This window comes from Primulina eburnea, chromosome 3 (assembly GCF_022965805.1).
Source record: "Primulina eburnea isolate SZY01 chromosome 3, ASM2296580v1, whole genome shotgun sequence".
Lineage (NCBI taxonomy): Eukaryota > Viridiplantae > Streptophyta > Magnoliopsida > Lamiales > Gesneriaceae > Primulina > Primulina eburnea.
Window position 1 is genome coordinate 2358089 of NC_133103.1, and position 18883 is coordinate 2376971.

The 18883-nt window shown below is 35.4% G+C and overlaps 5 protein-coding genes across 6 annotated transcripts; 3 read left to right on the forward strand and 2 right to left on the reverse strand.

Annotated features, from left to right (window-relative positions):
• Positions 1–1945: 1945 nt before the first annotated feature.
• Positions 1946–3250, reverse strand: LOC140825269 (basic blue protein-like). The gene is made up of 3 exons (XM_073186937.1): positions 3084–3250; positions 2628–2736; positions 1946–2349 (listed from the first exon to the last, which is right to left on the reverse strand). Exons 1-3 carry the CDS (start codon positions 3159–3161, stop codon positions 2150–2152), a joined length of 387 nt encoding a protein of 128 aa, XP_073043038.1. The 5' UTR covers positions 3162–3250; the 3' UTR covers positions 1946–2149.
• A 3201-nt stretch (positions 3251–6451) lies between these two features.
• LOC140825270 (bax inhibitor 1-like) lies at positions 6452–9112 on the forward strand. Its single transcript, XM_073186938.1, has 6 exons — positions 6452–6684; positions 7142–7285; positions 7586–7677; positions 7960–8146; positions 8316–8471; positions 8852–9112. The coding sequence occupies exons 1-6, from the start codon at positions 6568–6570 to the stop codon at positions 8900–8902; spliced, it is 747 nt and encodes a 248-aa protein (XP_073043039.1). The 5' UTR covers positions 6452–6567; the 3' UTR covers positions 8903–9112.
• Positions 9113–9946: 834 nt separating this feature from the next.
• On the forward strand, positions 9947–11207 carry LOC140827989 (uncharacterized). The gene is made up of 4 exons (XM_073190957.1): positions 9947–10172; positions 10281–10532; positions 10727–10894; positions 10980–11207. The coding sequence occupies exons 1-4, from the start codon at positions 10170–10172 to the stop codon at positions 11040–11042; spliced, it is 486 nt and encodes a 161-aa protein (XP_073047058.1). The 5' UTR covers positions 9947–10169; the 3' UTR covers positions 11043–11207.
• A 416-nt stretch (positions 11208–11623) lies between these two features.
• On the forward strand, positions 11624–15253 carry LOC140825271 (monooxygenase 3). 2 transcript variants are annotated; one of them, XM_073186939.1, is made up of 6 exons: positions 11624–11902; positions 12031–12177; positions 13007–13072; positions 13148–13310; positions 13679–13907; positions 14669–15253. In XM_073186939.1, exons 1-6 carry the CDS (start codon positions 11703–11705, stop codon positions 15172–15174), a joined length of 1311 nt encoding a protein of 436 aa, XP_073043040.1. In that variant the 5' UTR covers positions 11624–11702; the 3' UTR covers positions 15175–15253. The 2 variants fall into 2 exon arrangements, with proteins under 2 accessions (XP_073043040.1, XP_073043042.1); XM_073186941.1 differs by lacking the exon at positions 11624–11902 and having other exon boundaries at positions 12042–12177; positions 12999–13072.
• A 1358-nt stretch (positions 15254–16611) lies between these two features.
• On the reverse strand, positions 16612–18344 carry LOC140827990 (phospholipase A1-Ibeta2, chloroplastic-like). The gene is given in 2 exon segments (XM_073190958.1): positions 16612–17645; positions 17647–18344. Coding segments are annotated over 2 exon segments (1575 nt in total). The 5' UTR covers positions 18319–18344; the 3' UTR covers positions 16612–16742.
• Between the last annotated feature and the right edge of the window lie 539 nt (positions 18345–18883).

Genomic DNA, 18883 nt, shown 5'->3' on the forward strand with positions numbered 1-18883 from the left:
AGTTGGCACTTATATGTATCAATATGCATAGAAAGAACATACATATCAAATCGTCATCAACAATGAATTCTTAAATCATTTCATATCATAAATTCATGCATAACATGTAAACAAGTTCATTTTGTACTTGAGCCTCATTAGTTGACATTTACTATCACGCTTGCTTTATTATATAGCTACTACTGTTAACTGTGATGACTGTCAGAGTGTCATGTGACAACCCCATGATCCATGAACATATATTGACCAATATGATTGGTGGGCTTAAAACCACCCATGAAATTAACAAGCTCGTATATCTTATAGTAACATGTTTCATTCATTTAGTATCATTTTCATGTTCATGACATAACACATCTCTTGAACATTCATGATCTTTCATATCTAATATATAACAATGGTATATGTGTTATGCTTTGATCAATAAACATACTAACAAAGTATATATAAGAATAATCAACATAAAACATTTGAAATTCATAATATTACTAATGTATTATTTCAAGATAATGGTGTCAATTCTGGAGGGTTGTGTCGGGTTGAACAATAGTACTATTAAAAAATTACTTAACCCGAACACAAGCCAACTCAAAAACCCTCAACCAAAACTTAAATCAACTCGATCAACCTGATTAACCTGATTTTGAATTTTTTTAAAAAAATTAAATAAAATTCAAAAAATAAATACTAATAATAATAATAATAATAATAATAATAATTTAATTTAATTTAAACACATAATAACAAAATCTCCCTCATATATATGGTTTAAATTTAAGTCTAATTGTAGAAAAATAAAATATATTTATTAAATCAAATAAACAATTGTTTAAAAAATAAAAAATGTTCAAAGTAAATATTAAATTATGAAAATTTATGTTATAAATATACAATAAATATTTTTTTAGACATAAAATATATAAGAATGTAGGCAATATTTATTAATTATATTTCTTAAAAAAAATTAATACCCGATCATTTTTATCGGGTCAGTTATCGGATCCAACCCAATCTGACCCAAACCCGAAAACCCTAAACTCAAACCTGATTTTTTTTTCGAGTTGAACCGTGTCGGGTTGGTGAGTCATGCCTGATTTTGACACCCTTACTTCAAGAACATGCCAACTTACTTTCCAAGCATATGAACACTGGTAGAATAAAGTTCATTGAAAGTTACTCTATATGGTCCTCTACATATGAAAACCAACATTTTATAGGTAAACACTTACAACCCTATGGTGCTTTTGTGGTGAAGAGTTGACTTCTAGCTTTAATTTGAGAAAAAAGAAAAGATGGAGGATCATTTGAGGGAAGAAATTGACAAATCATTGTTTTCTCCTTGCTTTTGACGGTGTAATGGTAAAAAATGGCCGAACCCTCAATCCTTATCAATTTAAATCACAAATATCATATTTCTAACTCACATATTTATCCAGAGGCGTTGGCGCGGAACACTCTTCCCGAGTATAAAGGAACACTTCAGTGGCGCTTGGACGGTCAAATCTTACAGTTCGAGCACCACTTTCTCTGTCCTAAAACTCCTTTTTTCTTTCCGAATTTGCAAAAGTGGTCAACACGAAAATTGTAGCTCTATGTCTTGACTTTCATCTCCAATTGTTTTCATATCATTTGAATATCTGAGTAAAAATTTATGCTCATTCTACCAAAATGTGTCAATGCAGGAATGACGGTACACACGACACATTTTGGGGCCCTTTTGACTAATCTTCAAAAGTTATAGTTCTATATCTTATCTTTCTAATGGTTGTAGCTTCACACCATTTGGATCAATATCCAAATCATTATGCTAAAACCTGTAAGAACTGTCATATTTTCATCTCATTTTCTGCATTTCAGTACCAACTTCAATTACACTACTTTATCTACATATTTTACCATCACTATTTAGACATATATTCATTCTCAATACACCATAGACAATACAGAAACCATATTCAATCTCAATAATCAATATCCCGATCGATGTCAATAGGTCCATATGCATAATACAAGGAGTTAAGCGGATAACAAACGACATAAACACATTAATCATCTGTACGAATAACCGGACATTACACTCAAACAAGTTAAAACGCATATTGCAAGAAAGTTTTGAATGTTAAAAGCATTTGGAACCCAAAAAACCAAGTCACATTGCAGTAACAGCAATCTTCATCCCAGATTCACAATGCCCTGAGAAATTGCAAATAAAGAAATTTTGTCCCTTCACAAGCTTGATCTGATCCTTCCCAGATCGATACATTTTGGCTCTGCGAGGGGTGGTGCATCGGCGGTATCCGCCCCTATCAACACTCACAACATTGTGTACTCCGGAGTTGTAGTTGAACACTGCAATATATTTTTCACCGACTCTTTAAAATTTTGGGATATGCATGCTTTCATTTCTCATGAATATTACATATTTATGTATATACATGCAATTTTCAATATTAAGTAGAACTTTAACTCGTTTTTTTCTAAGGGGATTTGAACATCTACATTATAATTTTCTTCAAATGGATAATTAACATATTTAAGCTTTCATAAAAAAAAGAAAAATATTGATTTACGTTCAAATAATTAGCTAGTATAATGTGTGTTTACGTTCTATAATTAATTGTACTTACCTAGTTTATCACCTGCCTTAAAGTTCTTGCCCCTCGGCCAACCGGCCACATTGAAGGTCCAACCACCACCGCCACCCACCGAGTAAGTGGCGGCTTCAGCCACTTGGCCGTGGAAAACAGGGGCGGATCTAGGATTTTGGTATTGGGGGGCCGCTTAGTTTATTTTGCGACGGTTTTCTCAAAAACCGTCGCTATATGGCGACGGTTATAATAAACAGTCGCGGATTTTGCGACGGTTTTTGTCAAACGGTCGCTAATCCGCGACGGTTTCTTATAACTGTCGCTAAAAAAATTGTTTAAAATTTTTTGGGGGGGCCGTGGCTGCCATATAGCGACGGTTGTTGATAAACCGTCGCGGATTTTGCGACGGTTTCCGTCACAACCGTCGCTAAAATTTTTTTTAAATTTTTTGGGGGGGCCGTGGCCCCCGTTCGCCCTATACTAAATCCGCCCCTGGTGGAAAACCACGGCTACACCCACCACCACCACCGCCACCATCAAAACAATCGATGCACTGCCTCTTCCCTCATACATCTTGATTCACTATCTTGTTTGGGGTACGATGATATGCAAATTGAGGATAATATATAGGAAGAAAGATTATCATGATGGGGTTCGTGGGATAGGACCCATGTTTGAAATAATGATCCGGACTAGGTGGAGACCATAATTGATGGAGATTCAAGCATGAAGCATGCTCTAAAAAACTATTTCAAACTTTATTAAATATTTAAAATATATTTATATCAAAATATATATTTAATATTCAAAATTAATTTATATTTAAAAATATATTAAATTTATTTATATTTAGCAAAGTTAATTTGTTGACCAGCAGCACTAGTGTGGACCTCGAAATTTTTAGAAAATAGGATTTAGCATATGGTGGAAGAAGGCAGAATTCACGGTTAAAAGAATCGAAATGATTAGGAGTCTATGATGATGTAGTTTAATTAAAAAATAAAAAGGGAAAATAATGACTGATGGCCTCGAGTGCAAGGAAATCGAAGGATGTAGCGATAAATTCTTGAGCTAACCACCCCACTATGACATGACTATTTTTCGTGCATGGATGGGATGCAAAAATAAAATAAAATTTTCGGCAACAGTATAACCATCTCGATTTGCCCCCAGTACTTGTAAATACAATTCACAAAAAAACTCGAGAAGAATTCATGGAATAATTTTATTAGATAAATCTGTTATTTAAAATTCATGAAAAATTATTATTTTTACCTCAAAGTCTTTCTTTTCACTCTATATATGAACCGAATCGACTCATCTCACGAACATAAATTTGTGAGATCGTTTCATAGAAGATACTCGAATTTTATTTGTTAACGTAAATTTTTCCAAGAAAAGAAAAAGACGAGCAGTTAAAAATTGTTAATTTGAAATTTCATGAGACCTATTGCCGTATATTTTTAGTTGAATGTTATAAATATTTAAACGAATTTAAATCAAATGTTGCAATGAAGTATTTTTAATATTTTATTATTTCTTTTATGATATTTAATTTATTAATTTTTATATTTAATATTTTTTTCCTTTTATTTCGTAAAAATTTGATAATTATCCATGGCTTTCATAAAAAAAATTCAAAATTAAAATAATATGAATGTAATTATAAATGATAATATGATATTTGAATAAGACATGAGCATCCGAGAAATGTGAGAATGAAAGTTAACCATCCCACGAAGATGACGATGAATATAATAAATACTAGTATATCGACGCACGCATTGCGTGCTTATACAATACTTTTTATAATTTATTTTATTTATATATGAACTTAAAAAATAAATAGGAATAAAAAAAACCCAAAGAAGATTTGAACCTACAACTTCATGGTTGGGAAACAAAGGCTTTATCCATTAAACTACATGTAATTTGCATTATTTTTTTAACAGTTTATTAATATATATAATTAGTAAAATAGACCATGACACTAAAAGTTAGTTACTCTAAAAGCTCTTGCTTAATAATACAGTATAGTATAGAAGTATAGATATAATAAATATATGGATAATGAAAGTTGTCTAATAAATATAAGGCAAAAACTTGTGTGAGACGGTCTCACGGGTCATATTTGTGAGACGGGTCTCTTATTTGGATCATCCTTGAAAAAGTATTACTTTTTATGCTAAGAGTATTACTTTTTATTGTGAATATGAGTTGGTTTGACCCGTCTCACGGATTATGACCCGTGAGACGGTCTCACATGAGAGTCACTCTAAATATAATAAATGAAAATGAAGAATATGATATCTTACATGAATCCTACACATCATCATCCAACTGTACAATTTCCATTTATGATTTAACACAGTTCATTTCTTCTTTAACTAACCCCACAGCTTCTGAAACACTCAGTTTCTCCAGGTTCTTGTTTTGGTTCTTACAGATATTGTAGCAACTAGATGTTATTTCTCAGTTCACACAGAACTAATGCAGTACAGAAAATAATAAACGATAGCTGGTTTCTGAAGAGAACCACGTATCATCCAGCCAATATTCTGCTAGTGCATCAAGTTTAACACTGATCTGGCTAACAAGTTCCGCCATCAATCCAATGGGAGAAAACTGCATCACTGATGTTATTCCAATTCAGTTAAGCCCAATTAGCTATGGATGGAAATACACAAAACTGCTATTTCATTAAAAATTAAATAAGAAATAACTAATTAAATTGGCATAACCAAGGGTATTTGCATGCTACACACATTAAAATCAAGAAACATCACGTCTATTGACAAATTTCAAATGAGAGGTGGGCAAAGAAAGCTTGATGCATCAGCACTAAATTTGTGCTTCAAACTTCCAGTGCATATGTGACCATGCGGAAAAGGATGAACTTTTCCGTGAATATTCAGACGATAAAGAACAAACAGAAAAATCGAACCCAGATAACAAATAGACATCGAGAAGTGAATCTAAATTAGGAGATATTATCACACAAATACACCATCAAACATCCAGTCAAAACAAACCACCAACAAAATACACCATCATTTTACTAATAGACATTACCTCAGCAGAAATTCTCTAAGCAATCCGTGAGCCCTGAAGTTTGACTTCAAGGGACAATGCATGATTTATTGCCCTGACCAGCATATTTGTGGCTTCCATTTGCAACCGTCATCATCTTTATCTGGGAGCAAGCACGTGTTCTTCAGTGGCACTGGAGCAACACAAAGCGAAAATACCCTCCACCTGACAAAACTGATCCAGAACAAAGGGAGTGTTATCCTCTCATCACATAACCGTTTAAAATTAATAAACGGTTGAGCAATTCTAAAGAGAAGAAGTTGAGGCAGAAATAAATCAAATCAGGGGTTGAGGGAGATGGGAAGAAATGAAGAGGATACTGATGCAATATAGATTTCGGACCCACTTTTTTTTGGGCTAAGGGCCCAACTTGAGTTTTATTTTGACTACTTGGGCTAAAGGCCCAAATAGATTTTTACTATGTTCCCCTCTCATTGGCTGAGAGCTTGTGAATGGCATCACGTGGCATTCACTTATTGGCGGAAACACGCCACCCTTTGTTTTTTTTTTTTTTAAAAAAGTCGGCAACACGCTTGCTTCTTGAGGAGACTTACAGCTGAAGTCGCCAATTTGAAGCGATTTATCGTTCCTAATAGTTTGATAAATATTAAATTCATGTAATTTTTTTTTTTTAAAAGCTTATTAAAAATAAGAAAATTTAAACTTAATTTTATTTTTTACAAATATAATTTTTAATTAAAATATTTATTTATTTGAAAAATCGATTTTAGAAGCGCGTGGAAGGTCCATTTCTTGGCCAAAGAATATTTCTAGTAGTTTCTAGGAAATTACAAAAAGTCTTTATATATTTGCGTGGTATTTCTGATAAGCATTTATACGCAGTTATTACTCGGAGATCATAATCGTTTGCTTGTTGGTAGAGAGACTAATGGATTCCTTCGCATCCTTCTTTGATTCACAATCTTCGTCGAGGAATCGGTGGAGTTACGATTCCCTTAAGAATTTCCGCCAGATTTCACCCGTCGTCCAAAATCATCTCAAACAGGTTTTTTTTTCATTGTTTATTATTATTTTGCTTTTCTTTTCTTTAATTTTTCCTTCCCGCGGATTTGTTGAGGGTTTCTTCGAGAAGTAATATGTTTCTCATGTCTTTATTAGAGTGACGATTGGAATCGAGGTCATGTGTTGAGAATTGAAGATTATCCGTTTAACTAGGGTTATATATTCTTTTTTAAATATCTGATTATTTGGGCTTATATCTTAGTACTCTTACCGATTGCTAGTATTAAATTAAACTTCTCTGTTGATTTGATTTACAGATGATAATACTTCTAACTGATTCAAACTATTTATACATTTTTCTCCATGTTTGTGATTTTTCTTGTAAATATATGTGTTGGGAAATATATTTCGGAATTCTTTAATCTTTCCCTCGGTTTGTTTCAATCGTTTCTTGGCTTTCATTTGCTAGTATTTGAAGAGAAAATGCTGCCTGCTCGCAGGTGTATCTCTCACTATGCTGCGCCTTGGTAGCATCTGCGGTTGGAGCTTATCTTCACATTCTTTTTAACGTTGGTGGGTTTCTTACGACTCTTGGATGCATGGGTAGCATAATATGGCTACTCTCTGTGCCTCAGTATGAAGAGGTATTTCTCTTTTTTGGCTCTCGTGTTCATCTTCTATAAACGTTATTGAATGTTTTCTATATTTGGTTGACTTCGTGCAGAGACATGTTTTATGCTTGCTTTTGAAAATTTCTAGAAGGATATGAAGCAGAGGAGCCGAACTTATATTTTGGGGTTTCTTTGAAATCTTATGTTTTAATATCAGAAGCGTTTCAAAATTTTGGCAATAAATCATCAATTGTTGGAAAAATTTAAATGCTTTTTTACCAAAACTGGTATCCATACCCACACTTAATCTTTACTGTCTTTCATTATGAACAGAAGAAGAGGATGTCACTTTTAATGGCCGCAGCACTCTTTGAAGGGGCCTCAGTTGGTCCATTGATCGAATTGGCAATAAACTTTGACCCAAGGTATATGTTATATTCCGGGTTATATGGTTTTGACTGTATTTGGTGGTTTTTTTAATTCGATGCACATGAGATCGTACTTGTTTCCTGATAATAGTCGATAATCGATCTCTGATTTTTATATGGTTTTGACTTTATTTGGTGGTTTTTTTTATTTCGATGCTCACGAGATCGAACTTGTTTCCAGATAATAGTCGATAATCGATCTCTGAATTTCTTCTTCGGCCAAGTACACGTGTGTGAAATTATGAATCTCATATTGCAAGTTTTTTTGTTGTGCTCCAGCATTGTTGTCAGTGCTTTCGTTGGTTGTGCTGTGGCCTTTGGTTGTTTCTCAGCAGCTGCCATGGTAGCCAGGCGAAGGGAATACTTGTACCTTGGTGGCCTTCTTTCCTCTGGTCTTTCCATCCTATTCTGGTTGCATTTTGCATCATCAATTTTCGGTGGTTCTATGGCCCTCTTCAAGTTTGAGGTATATAATTAGTGTTTGATTTTCTCTTGATTTGTACCTATGGCCATCTGGCATGTTTCAAACTCAAACTTTAAGGTCTTGAAATAACTTTTGAGCTGCAGTCTTCTCCATTCATGACCGATGATAGAACATCAACTATAACGTATACTACTTCCTTTTCCTCTCGCAGTTGTATTTTGGGCTCTTGGTGTTTGTAGGCTACATAGTAGTCGATACTCAAGATATTATTGAGAAGGCACACTTTGGGGATCTCGATTACGTGAAGCACGCTCTGACCCTTTTCACTGATTTTGTTGCTGTCTTTGTGCGTATTCTTATCATCATGGTGAGTACTCTTTCAAATTGAAGCGCATTTGACTTGAGGGGTTGAATTTTACTTGGCTTTAGCTTTACCATACTGGCTTTTTTATTTTATATTGAAATTTTATGATAACGTACATTATACTAGCACAAAAATAAAAACCAATGGTTATTTATTTTCCTTTCTTGTTACAAATTTTATGCAGTTATTCTTTTATGTTGCAATGAGCAATAGTATCAACTGAACTAAAATTTGAAATATTTCAACAACATTTTATCAAGTTAACTTCATTCAAGCGAAGCTCAAAAATTTAAGATTAACTTATGGTTGAGCACGATCTTAATTCGAAGTTTGAATCGAGTTTTACCAATTTATATACTTGATTAATTGATGTTACATTGCAGTTGAAGAATGCATCCGAGAAGGAAGAGAAGAAGAAGAAGAGGAGAAATTGATACTACGAGGGACGGCAGTGGTTGGATTGTGGTGTATGTCCTATAAATAAGCTCTCTAAAATGTCCCCGATTTATTTCGGAAATTTACTAGTGTCTGTACTCTTTTCTTTCCTTTTTTATATATAATTTTTTTTACCTTTGTGCTTCTTCTGTTACATACACGGAGTCTTTCAAGTAGCACAGACATAAATGTGTTTGCAGTATCTTTCACACCTTCTGCCTATGGCTGTTTTCCTCCCTCAATGTTTTTCGTTATGCTTAATTAGTTTCGAAACTGTAATTATGAATTAGTTTTGCAAAAATTGGTCCACCGCCGAAATTATTCAGTACTGAGTAATGGTAATTGGTTAATTGATGTCAACTCAACCACGTCCATATGATCTCGATCATCCGTCGTATTGGCTTTTATTTACTTATATATATTTGTATTATCTCTTAATTTCTAAAAAGAATTGTCTGTTATTAGTCGTCAATATTTTAATGGATCGGTGATGAATAGATATATCTTATTAAAACGATTTAATCGGTAGGATAATTTAATCGAATGATCGGTATATTAAATATATAATAATATGATATAATATAATCAAAATTCTTAATTTTTTATAAAATTAAAGTGTTGTTAACCGGTCATATCGGCTTTTAGCGGGTTTTTAACCTTTAAAAACGGTTTTTAGATTAGGTTCGTTACAAGTCGAAACAATCTGGACCTGTTAAAATTACAAAAACCATTCTTGTTTTTAATTAATTTACGATTACAATGTATTTCATTTAATATTCTTAACCTACATAAAATAAATAAATTGCTCGAATTTAGAAAACCGTCGGTACATAAAACATTTCTGACTAAATAATTAACTAATTAGCCACTATTAGGATATATAAATTTTATATAATTTGTTACGTAGAAGGGATAAAGATTAATATATTGTAATTGTAATCATAACGTCTTTGTTCCTCCAAAACAACAATCACAATATAAAACCACTCGTCCAAACATGAAGTGTGCCAATTTCTGGGCGAATAGGTGCATGCAAAAGAAGAAGTCTGTGGAGTGGTGCAACCCCGACTGGGGCCAGTTAAAGTTAACGCAGATCAATCGATTCCACGGCCAGCTGCTGACATGGTCAAACTCATTTCGACAAGTACAATGAAGCTTTCTTATTTTACCTGAAAAATTAAGGGCCTGCACAAAAACTCATAAATCAAATCTCTCCCCTTGGCTTGTCTTGTGCATCATCGGGACATCCCAATTCTCCACTGCAAAATGGTGAGTTCTATTCTATATACTTTCGTCATTTTGTTTGATCAATCCATGCTCATTTATGAAGCTTTGAGGTCACAATTGTGAATTTTAATTTTCAAAACTGTTTTCTAGAGTATCACTTGCTGTCGGGAAAAAGCTGTGTTAGTCACCGTATACGTAGAGAAGCCAAGGTTGAGGTCACGATCATCGGAAAATGGGCTAAGCAGCAGTCACCGCCACCACCATCATATATATCACGATATCTCAAAACATGATAAGAGAGGCCGAGGGTATAATCGGAGAGCAGAGCTTCTTGAATATTCCAGACAATTACGAGCAACTTCAGTAGTGGCTTCGAATTCGAAAGCACCTCCGACATCTGAGGTGTCGTCTTTCTACTCTTTTTTCTCCAAACTCATTCTCTCTCACAACAAAGACAATAGAATAATACTTAATTTATCTCAACCACAAAAATCATACCAAACATAACATCACTTTATCCCCATATATTACATTTCTTTACCACTCATTTGTTAATCATTCCCTAACCTAAATGTAAGTTATGCATGCATTGACAGGTTCTCCCAGCCAAAAGGAAGCCAAAACGCGCAACTTCTCCAAGTTGCCTGGGAAAATGGGACTCCTTAATACCAAGCTTTTTCAAAACAACGATGAATCCCAAGGGGAAAAAGAAAAGCAGTGTGTTCACAACCACTAAAATGGAAGCTCTAGTGAAATGTCTCCAGGTGACATATTACATTTTTGTTAGTTATAAACTCTCTCTATGTACATTTGAGGATAAAATGTGGGTGAATTTGTACTAATTTTCAGGAGCAGAAAAAGGGAACCTTCATGTCAAAATGGGTCACAAGATGGACAAAACATCACAAGTGAAGTAAACTGTTGTCCTTACATGCACTATCCAAGTGTTTGGACACTTCCGATTAGATTAATCTTCTCTTCAAATTGTGTAGAAAATACATGTTTGTATAGTGGAATTTACATGAATCCCTAAGCAACAGATCTCTTTGGTTTTAAAATTTCAACAGTTTTTTTTTTTATTATTTATCTCCGAATATATAACATGCGATACAATCGACTAGAAGTTACGAAATTATGACATCATATATAAATATATATTGTTTTAAAATTATATAATTATAGTGGAATTTACATGAATCCCTAAGCAACAGATCTCTTTGGTTTTAAAATTTCAACAGTTTTTTTTTTTATTATTTATCTCCGAATATATAACATGCGATACAATCGACTAGAAGTTACGAAATTATGACATCATATATAAATATATATGATGTCATAATACAAGTTGTCGCCTCAATTTGATGTTGACATGACCTAACTTATCTACAATCTAATTTAATATTTCGCACAAGTAGAGATAAAATGTTATATATATATATATATATATATATATATATATATATATTTCAACAAATATAGTTTTTTATTTCATGAAAATATCTTAAGATAATACCACGTGCTTAGGGCAAGCGAGGTTGCCACGGATCTCTTGGTCAAAGAGCCATCTACTGCATGGCGATTGTGGTATTCGTGCCTCTGAAATGGTCATTTTGCTTGCCTTCATCGCAGCCAAAAGCCATCCACCTCACGAAAATAAGGAGCAGAGTCAGGTCCATGGCGAGTGCTGAAGCTGGTGGCGTAAGTAGAAGGGAAGATATAGTCATCGTGGGGGCTGGAATTGCTGGGCTTGCTACTGCTGTTTCACTGCAAAGGTTAAACTTCTTCCAATTACAACTGATTCTAATTGATTTTGGACTCTTTTTTTTAAAAGGATTTTCAAATCCAAATTTTTGTTTGTTGTTTGTTGTTTGTTGTTTGTCGGTTGAATGGATAATGACAGGGTGGGGATTGGGTCAGTGGTGCTGGAGCAGGCTGAGTCTCTGAGGACTGGAGGAACATCGATTACATTTTTCAAGAATGGATGGAAAGTGTTGGACGCTATAGGCGTTGGAAGCCAGCTGCGAAGCCAATATCTTGAAATTCAAGGGTATGCAGTATGTTCATGGTTTTGGTCAATGGACTTGTACATTTTGCCTCACATATAATTTACCAATAAAGGGCGTGATACTGGTTCAGTACAAGGGTTTTTACTACATTTGATTGTTCAGGTATAATTGACATGATTTTAAGCCGGTCAAAATGTGGTCATGGACTCATGGGTATAAAGTTCCTTGTTTCGGTCCCTGTAGATATGGTGTAATAATCAGTCACACTACGCAATTCAAGAAACCTATATGTTCATTTCAACTCCATGTTTACCATATCGATTCATTTCTGTCGAGCCAAATTTATTTAAGAATTTTATTGAGTGGGTTATTCTGATTGAGAAAATTGTTTGTTATTAGACGATTCCTGTCGTTTTAGATTTTCTGTAGAGGACCAGCGACAGAATTCTGAACTAGTGTAAGAAGTTGTCAATCCTGTCTTCTAAACTATTTGATGTTTCCAGCTGATACTATATTCGGAAGTGAGCTGAATCACTGTCCCAACATATGAGGAGAAACCGTGACGTTGTTTGGTTTTATTTCAACTCCATAGGGATTGATATTCAATTTACATGTGTAATATACATGTTGCTGTAGTAAGTAAATAAATAAAAAGGAAAATTAGAATGTCGGGGGAGTTTTTGTATCAGGTTGCCTATAAATACTGATAGGAAGTAAAAGGTGGCACTAAGAAACCTTAGTCCAAATTATCCTATCTGTTTCTTCATTCCTCCTCTAATTCTGTCTGTTAATCTCACTTCTAATCACTTAAAGCTTCATTGTTGGAGCAAATTCTCTTTGAATTGCTGGATCCTAACACCAGCTGTACAGGATGGTGATGAAATCAGAGGATGGAAGGGAACTACGATCCTTCATATTCAAGGATGAGGATGAAAGGTAACTTTTTCGACGTCCCTTTCTGGTTGTTTGATAGTCAAAAGTCATGAATCTGACATTCGATTGTGGAAACAGTCAAGAAGTTCGAGCTGTAGAGCGACGAATGCTCTTGGAGACTCTTGCTAGCCAGCTGCCACCAAATACGATTTCATTCTCCTCTAAGATTAAAAATATCGAAAGAGGTAAAAAGGACGAGACCGTGCTGAAGCTCGAGGATGATTCGCAGATATCTGCTAAGGTAGTTGGCCGACAAACTTAGACTTGCCATGGAATAAAGATTTATGCTTGATACTAATTTTGGTCCTACGAATAAGATTGACTGGTGGATTATCTAGTACGTGCTGCTATCACTGTCAAATACATCCCAAGTAATTTTGTTAATGAATATTAGGATAATTGACACGGATTCCAATCAAGGATAGTTTTTATGTAAGGAGATGTAACTGTATAATTTAACCTCATGGTGTCATTGTAATTGTACCAACATCAGATGGAATTTTCTGTATTTGGATCTAGCCTGATGAAGTGTCCATAGGATTATCGTTTTTTAAGCTTAAGAATGCTCATCTTCACTAACCAACCATTGATCAATGCAACTTTTAGTAGATTGTCATTGCATGTGATGGGACACGGTCTCCAGTGGCTGAATGGATGGGCTTTCCTGATCCCAATTATGTTGGATATTGTGCTATTCGTGGCATTGGATTTTACCCTGATGGGCAACCGGTGGAGCCAAAAGTAAATTATGTTTATGGCAGAGGTGTGCGTGCTGGCTATTTGCCAATTTCTTCCACTAAAGTGTATTGGTTTGTCTGCTTCAACAGCCCTTCACCAGGTACGCATATAATGGAGCTAGTTTCTCATTAAATTAGAAGAAAATTATACCCGCAAGTCATTAATGTCGAACAATAACCGGACTCTTTGTTTTTGCACTAATCAATTTACTGAAGAGGACTTGAAAATATGCCCTTCAGATAGGCATTAGTGAGCTTCAAGCCAAGTGGCATGGTCCGTAGATTCTTTAGCCCATCATTTACTAATTACTACGCTAGTGAATGCTTTTTGTTTTTTTAATGACTCTTTCCCACAGGCTACACTACACACCCTTGAAGAAATAGTTTCTTATGTCGGTTTCTTTGTTGGCCGCTTTGGTTTCAAACATTTATGTTTTTTCCTTGACGCCTTCTTCATCACGCATTCATAACCACGAGGAAAACTACTTAATATGTTTATCAAATATTACTAAATCCTTCATCTTTTCATTCTAACTTGTCCTCAAGTTGATTTGTTGCACCAAATCAATTCAAAAGAATGTAGCTTTTGAATTGAGATCTGTAAGCTTTGTATTTTAAAGATGTAATTTTCCGAATCACCTACATGATTGGTTGGAGAGCTTAATTAAACTTTACTTTGGTGAGTTTTGTCGTTCAAACAAGATTTCCTTCATACGCGGTGAAGAATAAAGTTGTGCCTCATTTTCCTGCTACCATACACTATACAGTCCCATATATCAAGACTGAAGCTGTGCTTCCTTTTCCTGCTACGATACACACTATACAGTCCCATGCATAATTTTTTATGCATGCCTAATGACAGGTCCAAAGATAACTGATCCTTTCATGTTGAGGCAGGAAACTAACAAATTAATCCAAAACTGGTCGTCAGATCTTTTGGACATCATAAAATCTACACCAGATGATATGTTCATACGAACCCCTCTGGTAGATCGTTGGTTGTGGCCTGGAATGAGCCCTCCGGCTTCAATAGGAAATGTCGTTCTTGTTGGTGATGCATGGCATCCGATGACACCAAATCTCGGGCAAGGTGGCTGTTGTGCATTGGAAGATAGCGTTGTTCTCGCCAAGAAACTTGAGCAGGCGTTAAAGTTTAGGACCATTTCTGTAGAAGACGCTTTTAAGGCTTATGAAAGTGAAAGATGGCCACGAATCTTTCCATTAATCGTCCGTGCAAATCTCATGGGTGCTATACTGCAGCTGGATAACCCGTTAGTATGTTCTCTTCGAAATAATTTTGTTCTACCCAAGCTTGTTCAGCTTGGACCAATGCTAGAGCATACAAATTTCGAATTTGAGCCTCTATAATGAACATATTGGGTGAGTTGAACTACGATGCAAGATTTATCCGCTTTAGTTAATATAACTCGATCTATTTATTTATTTATTTGTTTGTTTGTTTGTTTATTATTATCTAATTATTAATTTAATTTAATTTTTTGGTGCATTCATGTAAGCTCGAAACCAAGCTATTGCGTGCGCGATTTATGAATCTCCTTTGTAAATTCCCTAAGCATGTCAATTTTACTTCCCAATACACTTCCATGGGTTTTATTATTCCTTAAAATGACAACAATTCAATACCCAAAAATATAACTTTTACATAATTAATATTTATTTTTTATAGCAATGTAGTAAAACAAAACATTTTCTCGATTAAAAACAAAACGTTTTCTCGATAACAATTCAAAGACTGCTATATACTTTTGCTGTGTTTAGGCTAAAAATAATTAGAATAACTACTCTGTTTACATAAGATATATAATTTTTAAACATATAAAGCAACAATGATCTATTACCTATTACCAGTGTTTAATAAAAATCAATATATTGCTAATCTTGTGAACTGTTGTTTCAGGCTTACCAATAATCATGGCAAGAGCACGTTCCATCAAGAAAATGGTGAAATCTTCTTGTATCTCTCACAATGATTTCCCGGCCTTCAATTGCTAAGATAAATTTCGTGGCAGTCACCACAAACTCTTAGATTCTTAAATACCCGAATTGTCGTACCCAACGGTAGTCGTATAAGTTTAAAGGCAATGGCCAATTTCTCACTGTGCCACAGAAGTAGCTGCTCTTTCTGCTCCTCTCCCACATCATACAAAGCAGATTCAAGATCAGGCACATACCCTGCCAATTTCATTTTCTTCTTAAGTTCAGTGAGTTTTTCATGTATGCATTCCAGTTCATGGTGAAGCCTATCTCCTGATCTGAACTTATGAACGACACTCTTTACCTCAATCCAACTGTACCCAGGTGTTTAAAAGACCTTATTTTCCTTCATCCATCTTCGAACTTTTGAAACGCTTTACCGATTCTTTTACGCAGCATAAACATTTGCAGGCTGAACATATGCAGCCGGGTTCCCAGGATCAAGACTAAGCAAATTGTTGGCAGCAAACTCGACGTATTATTACAGTAAAAGTTTTGAATTTTTAGGAGCAATCAAGAGCATTATTACAGTAAAAGTTTTGACTTTTTCAAACTTGAGCATTATTAACTCATTGAGAATCATGAGAATACCTTGAGTCCAAAGCAATGAAGAGCATTATTACAGTAAAAGTTTTGAATTTTTCTTAGATAAAATTGATAAATAAAAGATATAGTAAGAGAGTAAATAATAAAAATGTGTATAAATTTAACTACTTATAGATATCACAGGGATTCAAATGCATTTTTACCAAAGATTGAAGTGATGTCAAGCAAACAACATATGGTGGTATTGATCTTGACATAATAATAAGCACATAGTTTTTAAAGTATTGAGGCGAACTATATACGGGCACCACTGAGTACATGCACAAGTTTACGATAATCTTATTACGAATGAATTTTATTTAAAAAATCCAATCTTTTCTCTCATGTTATAAATATCAAGATGGACTTGGCAAACAACTTGGTATTGCCGTTATATTATTTCTTTCAGGATTCAAGATCAAGGCCTTTGCCTTGCTTGTGTACAATCTTTTAACGTTTGATTTCTGTTCATTAAGCAACTTCAATAAACTTCTCTTTGCATTTGCCCTAAATGGGCAATTTGATGCCAAAAACCCATCCACCAAGTGCAGATACGCTTCCAAATCATGGCAACAAGCTACATCTGCATGAGGCTCTAGAAATGGAGACATTTTGGTATCAACTCGGAGTTCCGTCCCGACGTGTGCGTATGCCCACGGCATACTTCTGTCGAGTGCATTAAGAAACTTTTCGGCTCCGGAACATCTCAATTTCTTGTCAAGTTCTTCGCTCACAAACATGCCAGGAACTCGCGTGATCACGTCCTGAGAGTTCACGATCCGTAGGACCTTAACGTTTCTTGAGTTGAGTCGATTCGCAAAAGCTCGATTTCCAACTCGCGGGCCGCCGAAGGAGAAAACGGCAATTGGAGGCATGTTAGGAGCGCATGCACTCAGTTCATCCCCCACCAACAAAGCTAGGGCGGCACCAAGGCTGTGCCCCGTTATTGTTATACTAAGAGTTTCACCTTCGTATTTTTTTATTAATCTTTGAACTTCGTCCACTACTGATTGAGCTAAACTTGGAATATGATCATCAGCACCACGAGTCTCGAATAAGCTCAAAAACCCGCATTCCACTCTGGGTAATCCTCCATCTTTTTCTTCTTCTTGGGAAATTGGAACCAATAAATCTCTCATATTTTCGGCCCATTCGAGACACGTGGCAGTCCCACGTAAGGAGATGATGATATCTCTCCTTCCCATCCGTTGGATCTCCCTCCGATCATCACAAACAGCGACGTACCCGGCCCAACTTGAGCAGTTGGGTCATCCACCCAAGATCTGGGGCCACGTCATCGACCCAATTTGGCAGCCCGATTGAAGACGTGGAATATAGGCTCTTCGTGACCTTGTAAGATTTGTCAGGAAGAGCCACGTGGCGCGGCCTTTGACATTCTTCCGTTGACATTGACGGATTTGAATGAAAGCAATGATACGCCGCCTGAATAAACTCCCCGAACCGAACAACCTCTCGCCGGAGATTCTCATCCAGAGGGTCAAGTAAACCGGTCCAATCGTTGCTGCCGTGATACTCCCTCCACCGGATGCCGAGATTATTCCGAGGAGAATATTCCTGCGACTTGGAAAGTAGCCGCCGCAGCCTGTTTAAATGACGCGGTGACATTTCCTCCGCGGCCTTCATTTCCGGCCAACCTCCGGCCAACTTCAACCTTTCAAAGAAACCTTTAGACCGAGTTTCCTGTTGGGGTTCTTTCTGTAACGGTATCAGCTGATCGGGTGGCTCTTTTGAAGGCTCAGTGTGCAACAACTTTTCAAGGTTGAAGAGGTGCTTTGTGGTGATATTTTCTGGTTTCTGAGATGCTTGAACTCGACTCAGAGGGTTCAGAGGCGAACCGGTGTATCGAAAGGCGGCTCGCCTGGCCTGAAAGGGCTGGAGATTGTGCGCCGGGAGCGTGTATCCAATTTGCATTCTGTTCGGGGAAAGTCAAACTATTAGTCCGTAGTTTTAAAAAAATGGATTCAAGGGGTTTATATAGAAGAACTCTTTCCCATTGCCCTTGGAAAATTCCATGTAAATTGCGTTCTCATCCATGCCAATTTTTTAATGGTAAAACTTAAATGTGCTAATATAATAATTATTGACAGTCACATACAAAATTTTTGTGCTATAATTTTAAATAGAATATTTAAATTAAAATTGAGAAATTAATTGATGAACTAGTATTGGGTTGTTTTTATATATAATTTATTATTAGAACATATCGATGCATTATGATGTGACTTAAATAAACATTTGTTTTGTTGCTAAGCGTCCAATCAACTATTGCATTGGTATGGATGATTTGGTATAGATTTACTTTAGTTTCGTCGTTCAAATAAATGTATAAATTGAAATTTTTACCTTTTTACCCCCCAAAAGGATCTCTTCAACTAGTTATTTGTTTCTTCTTTTGGGTACAAGAAGAAGAAGGGTGTTCTGGGAAATTTTAAAAAGTTGGTTTCTTGTCCAACAAATCGGCTTACTCGGTCTATTT

What these genes read in the sequence shown, in the direction of transcription:
- LOC140825269 (XM_073186937.1), bottom strand. Translation starts at nt 3,161, where the DNA reads ATGTATGAGGGAAGAGGCAGTGCATCGATTGTTTTGATGGTGGCGGTG. An exon ending in GTGTAGCCGTGGTTTTCCAC is followed by an intron (nt 2,737 to 3,083) that starts CAGGGGCGGATT and finishes CCTGTTTTCCAC; the next exon opens with GGCCAAGTGGCTGAAGCCGC. An exon ending in TAAGGCAGGTGATAAACTAG is followed by an intron (nt 2,350 to 2,627) that starts GTAAGTACAATT and finishes AATATATTGCAG; the next exon opens with TGTTCAACTACAACTCCGGA.
- LOC140825271 (XM_073186939.1), top strand. Translation starts at nt 11,703, where the DNA reads ATGGCGATTGTGGTATTCGTGCCTCTGAAATGGTCATTTTGCTTGCCT. An exon ending in ATTCGCAGATATCTGCTAAG is followed by an intron (nt 13,311 to 13,678) that starts GTAGTTGGCCGA and finishes AACTTTTAGTAG; the next exon opens with ATTGTCATTGCATGTGATGG. An exon ending in CTTCAACAGCCCTTCACCAG is followed by an intron (nt 13,908 to 14,668) that starts GTACGCATATAA and finishes GCCTAATGACAG; the next exon opens with GTCCAAAGATAACTGATCCT.
- LOC140825270 (XM_073186938.1), top strand. Translation starts at nt 6,568, where the DNA reads ATGGATTCCTTCGCATCCTTCTTTGATTCACAATCTTCGTCGAGGAAT. An exon ending in CTGTGCCTCAGTATGAAGAG is followed by an intron (nt 7,286 to 7,585) that starts GTATTTCTCTTT and finishes CATTATGAACAG; the next exon opens with AAGAAGAGGATGTCACTTTT. An exon ending in TGGCCCTCTTCAAGTTTGAG is followed by an intron (nt 8,147 to 8,315) that starts GTATATAATTAG and finishes TTCCTCTCGCAG; the next exon opens with TTGTATTTTGGGCTCTTGGT.
- LOC140827989 (XM_073190957.1), top strand. An exon ending in AAGCACCTCCGACATCTGAG is followed by an intron (nt 10,533 to 10,726) that starts GTGTCGTCTTTC and finishes ATGCATTGACAG; the next exon opens with GTTCTCCCAGCCAAAAGGAA. An exon ending in CTCTAGTGAAATGTCTCCAG is followed by an intron (nt 10,895 to 10,979) that starts GTGACATATTAC and finishes ACTAATTTTCAG; the next exon opens with GAGCAGAAAAAGGGAACCTT.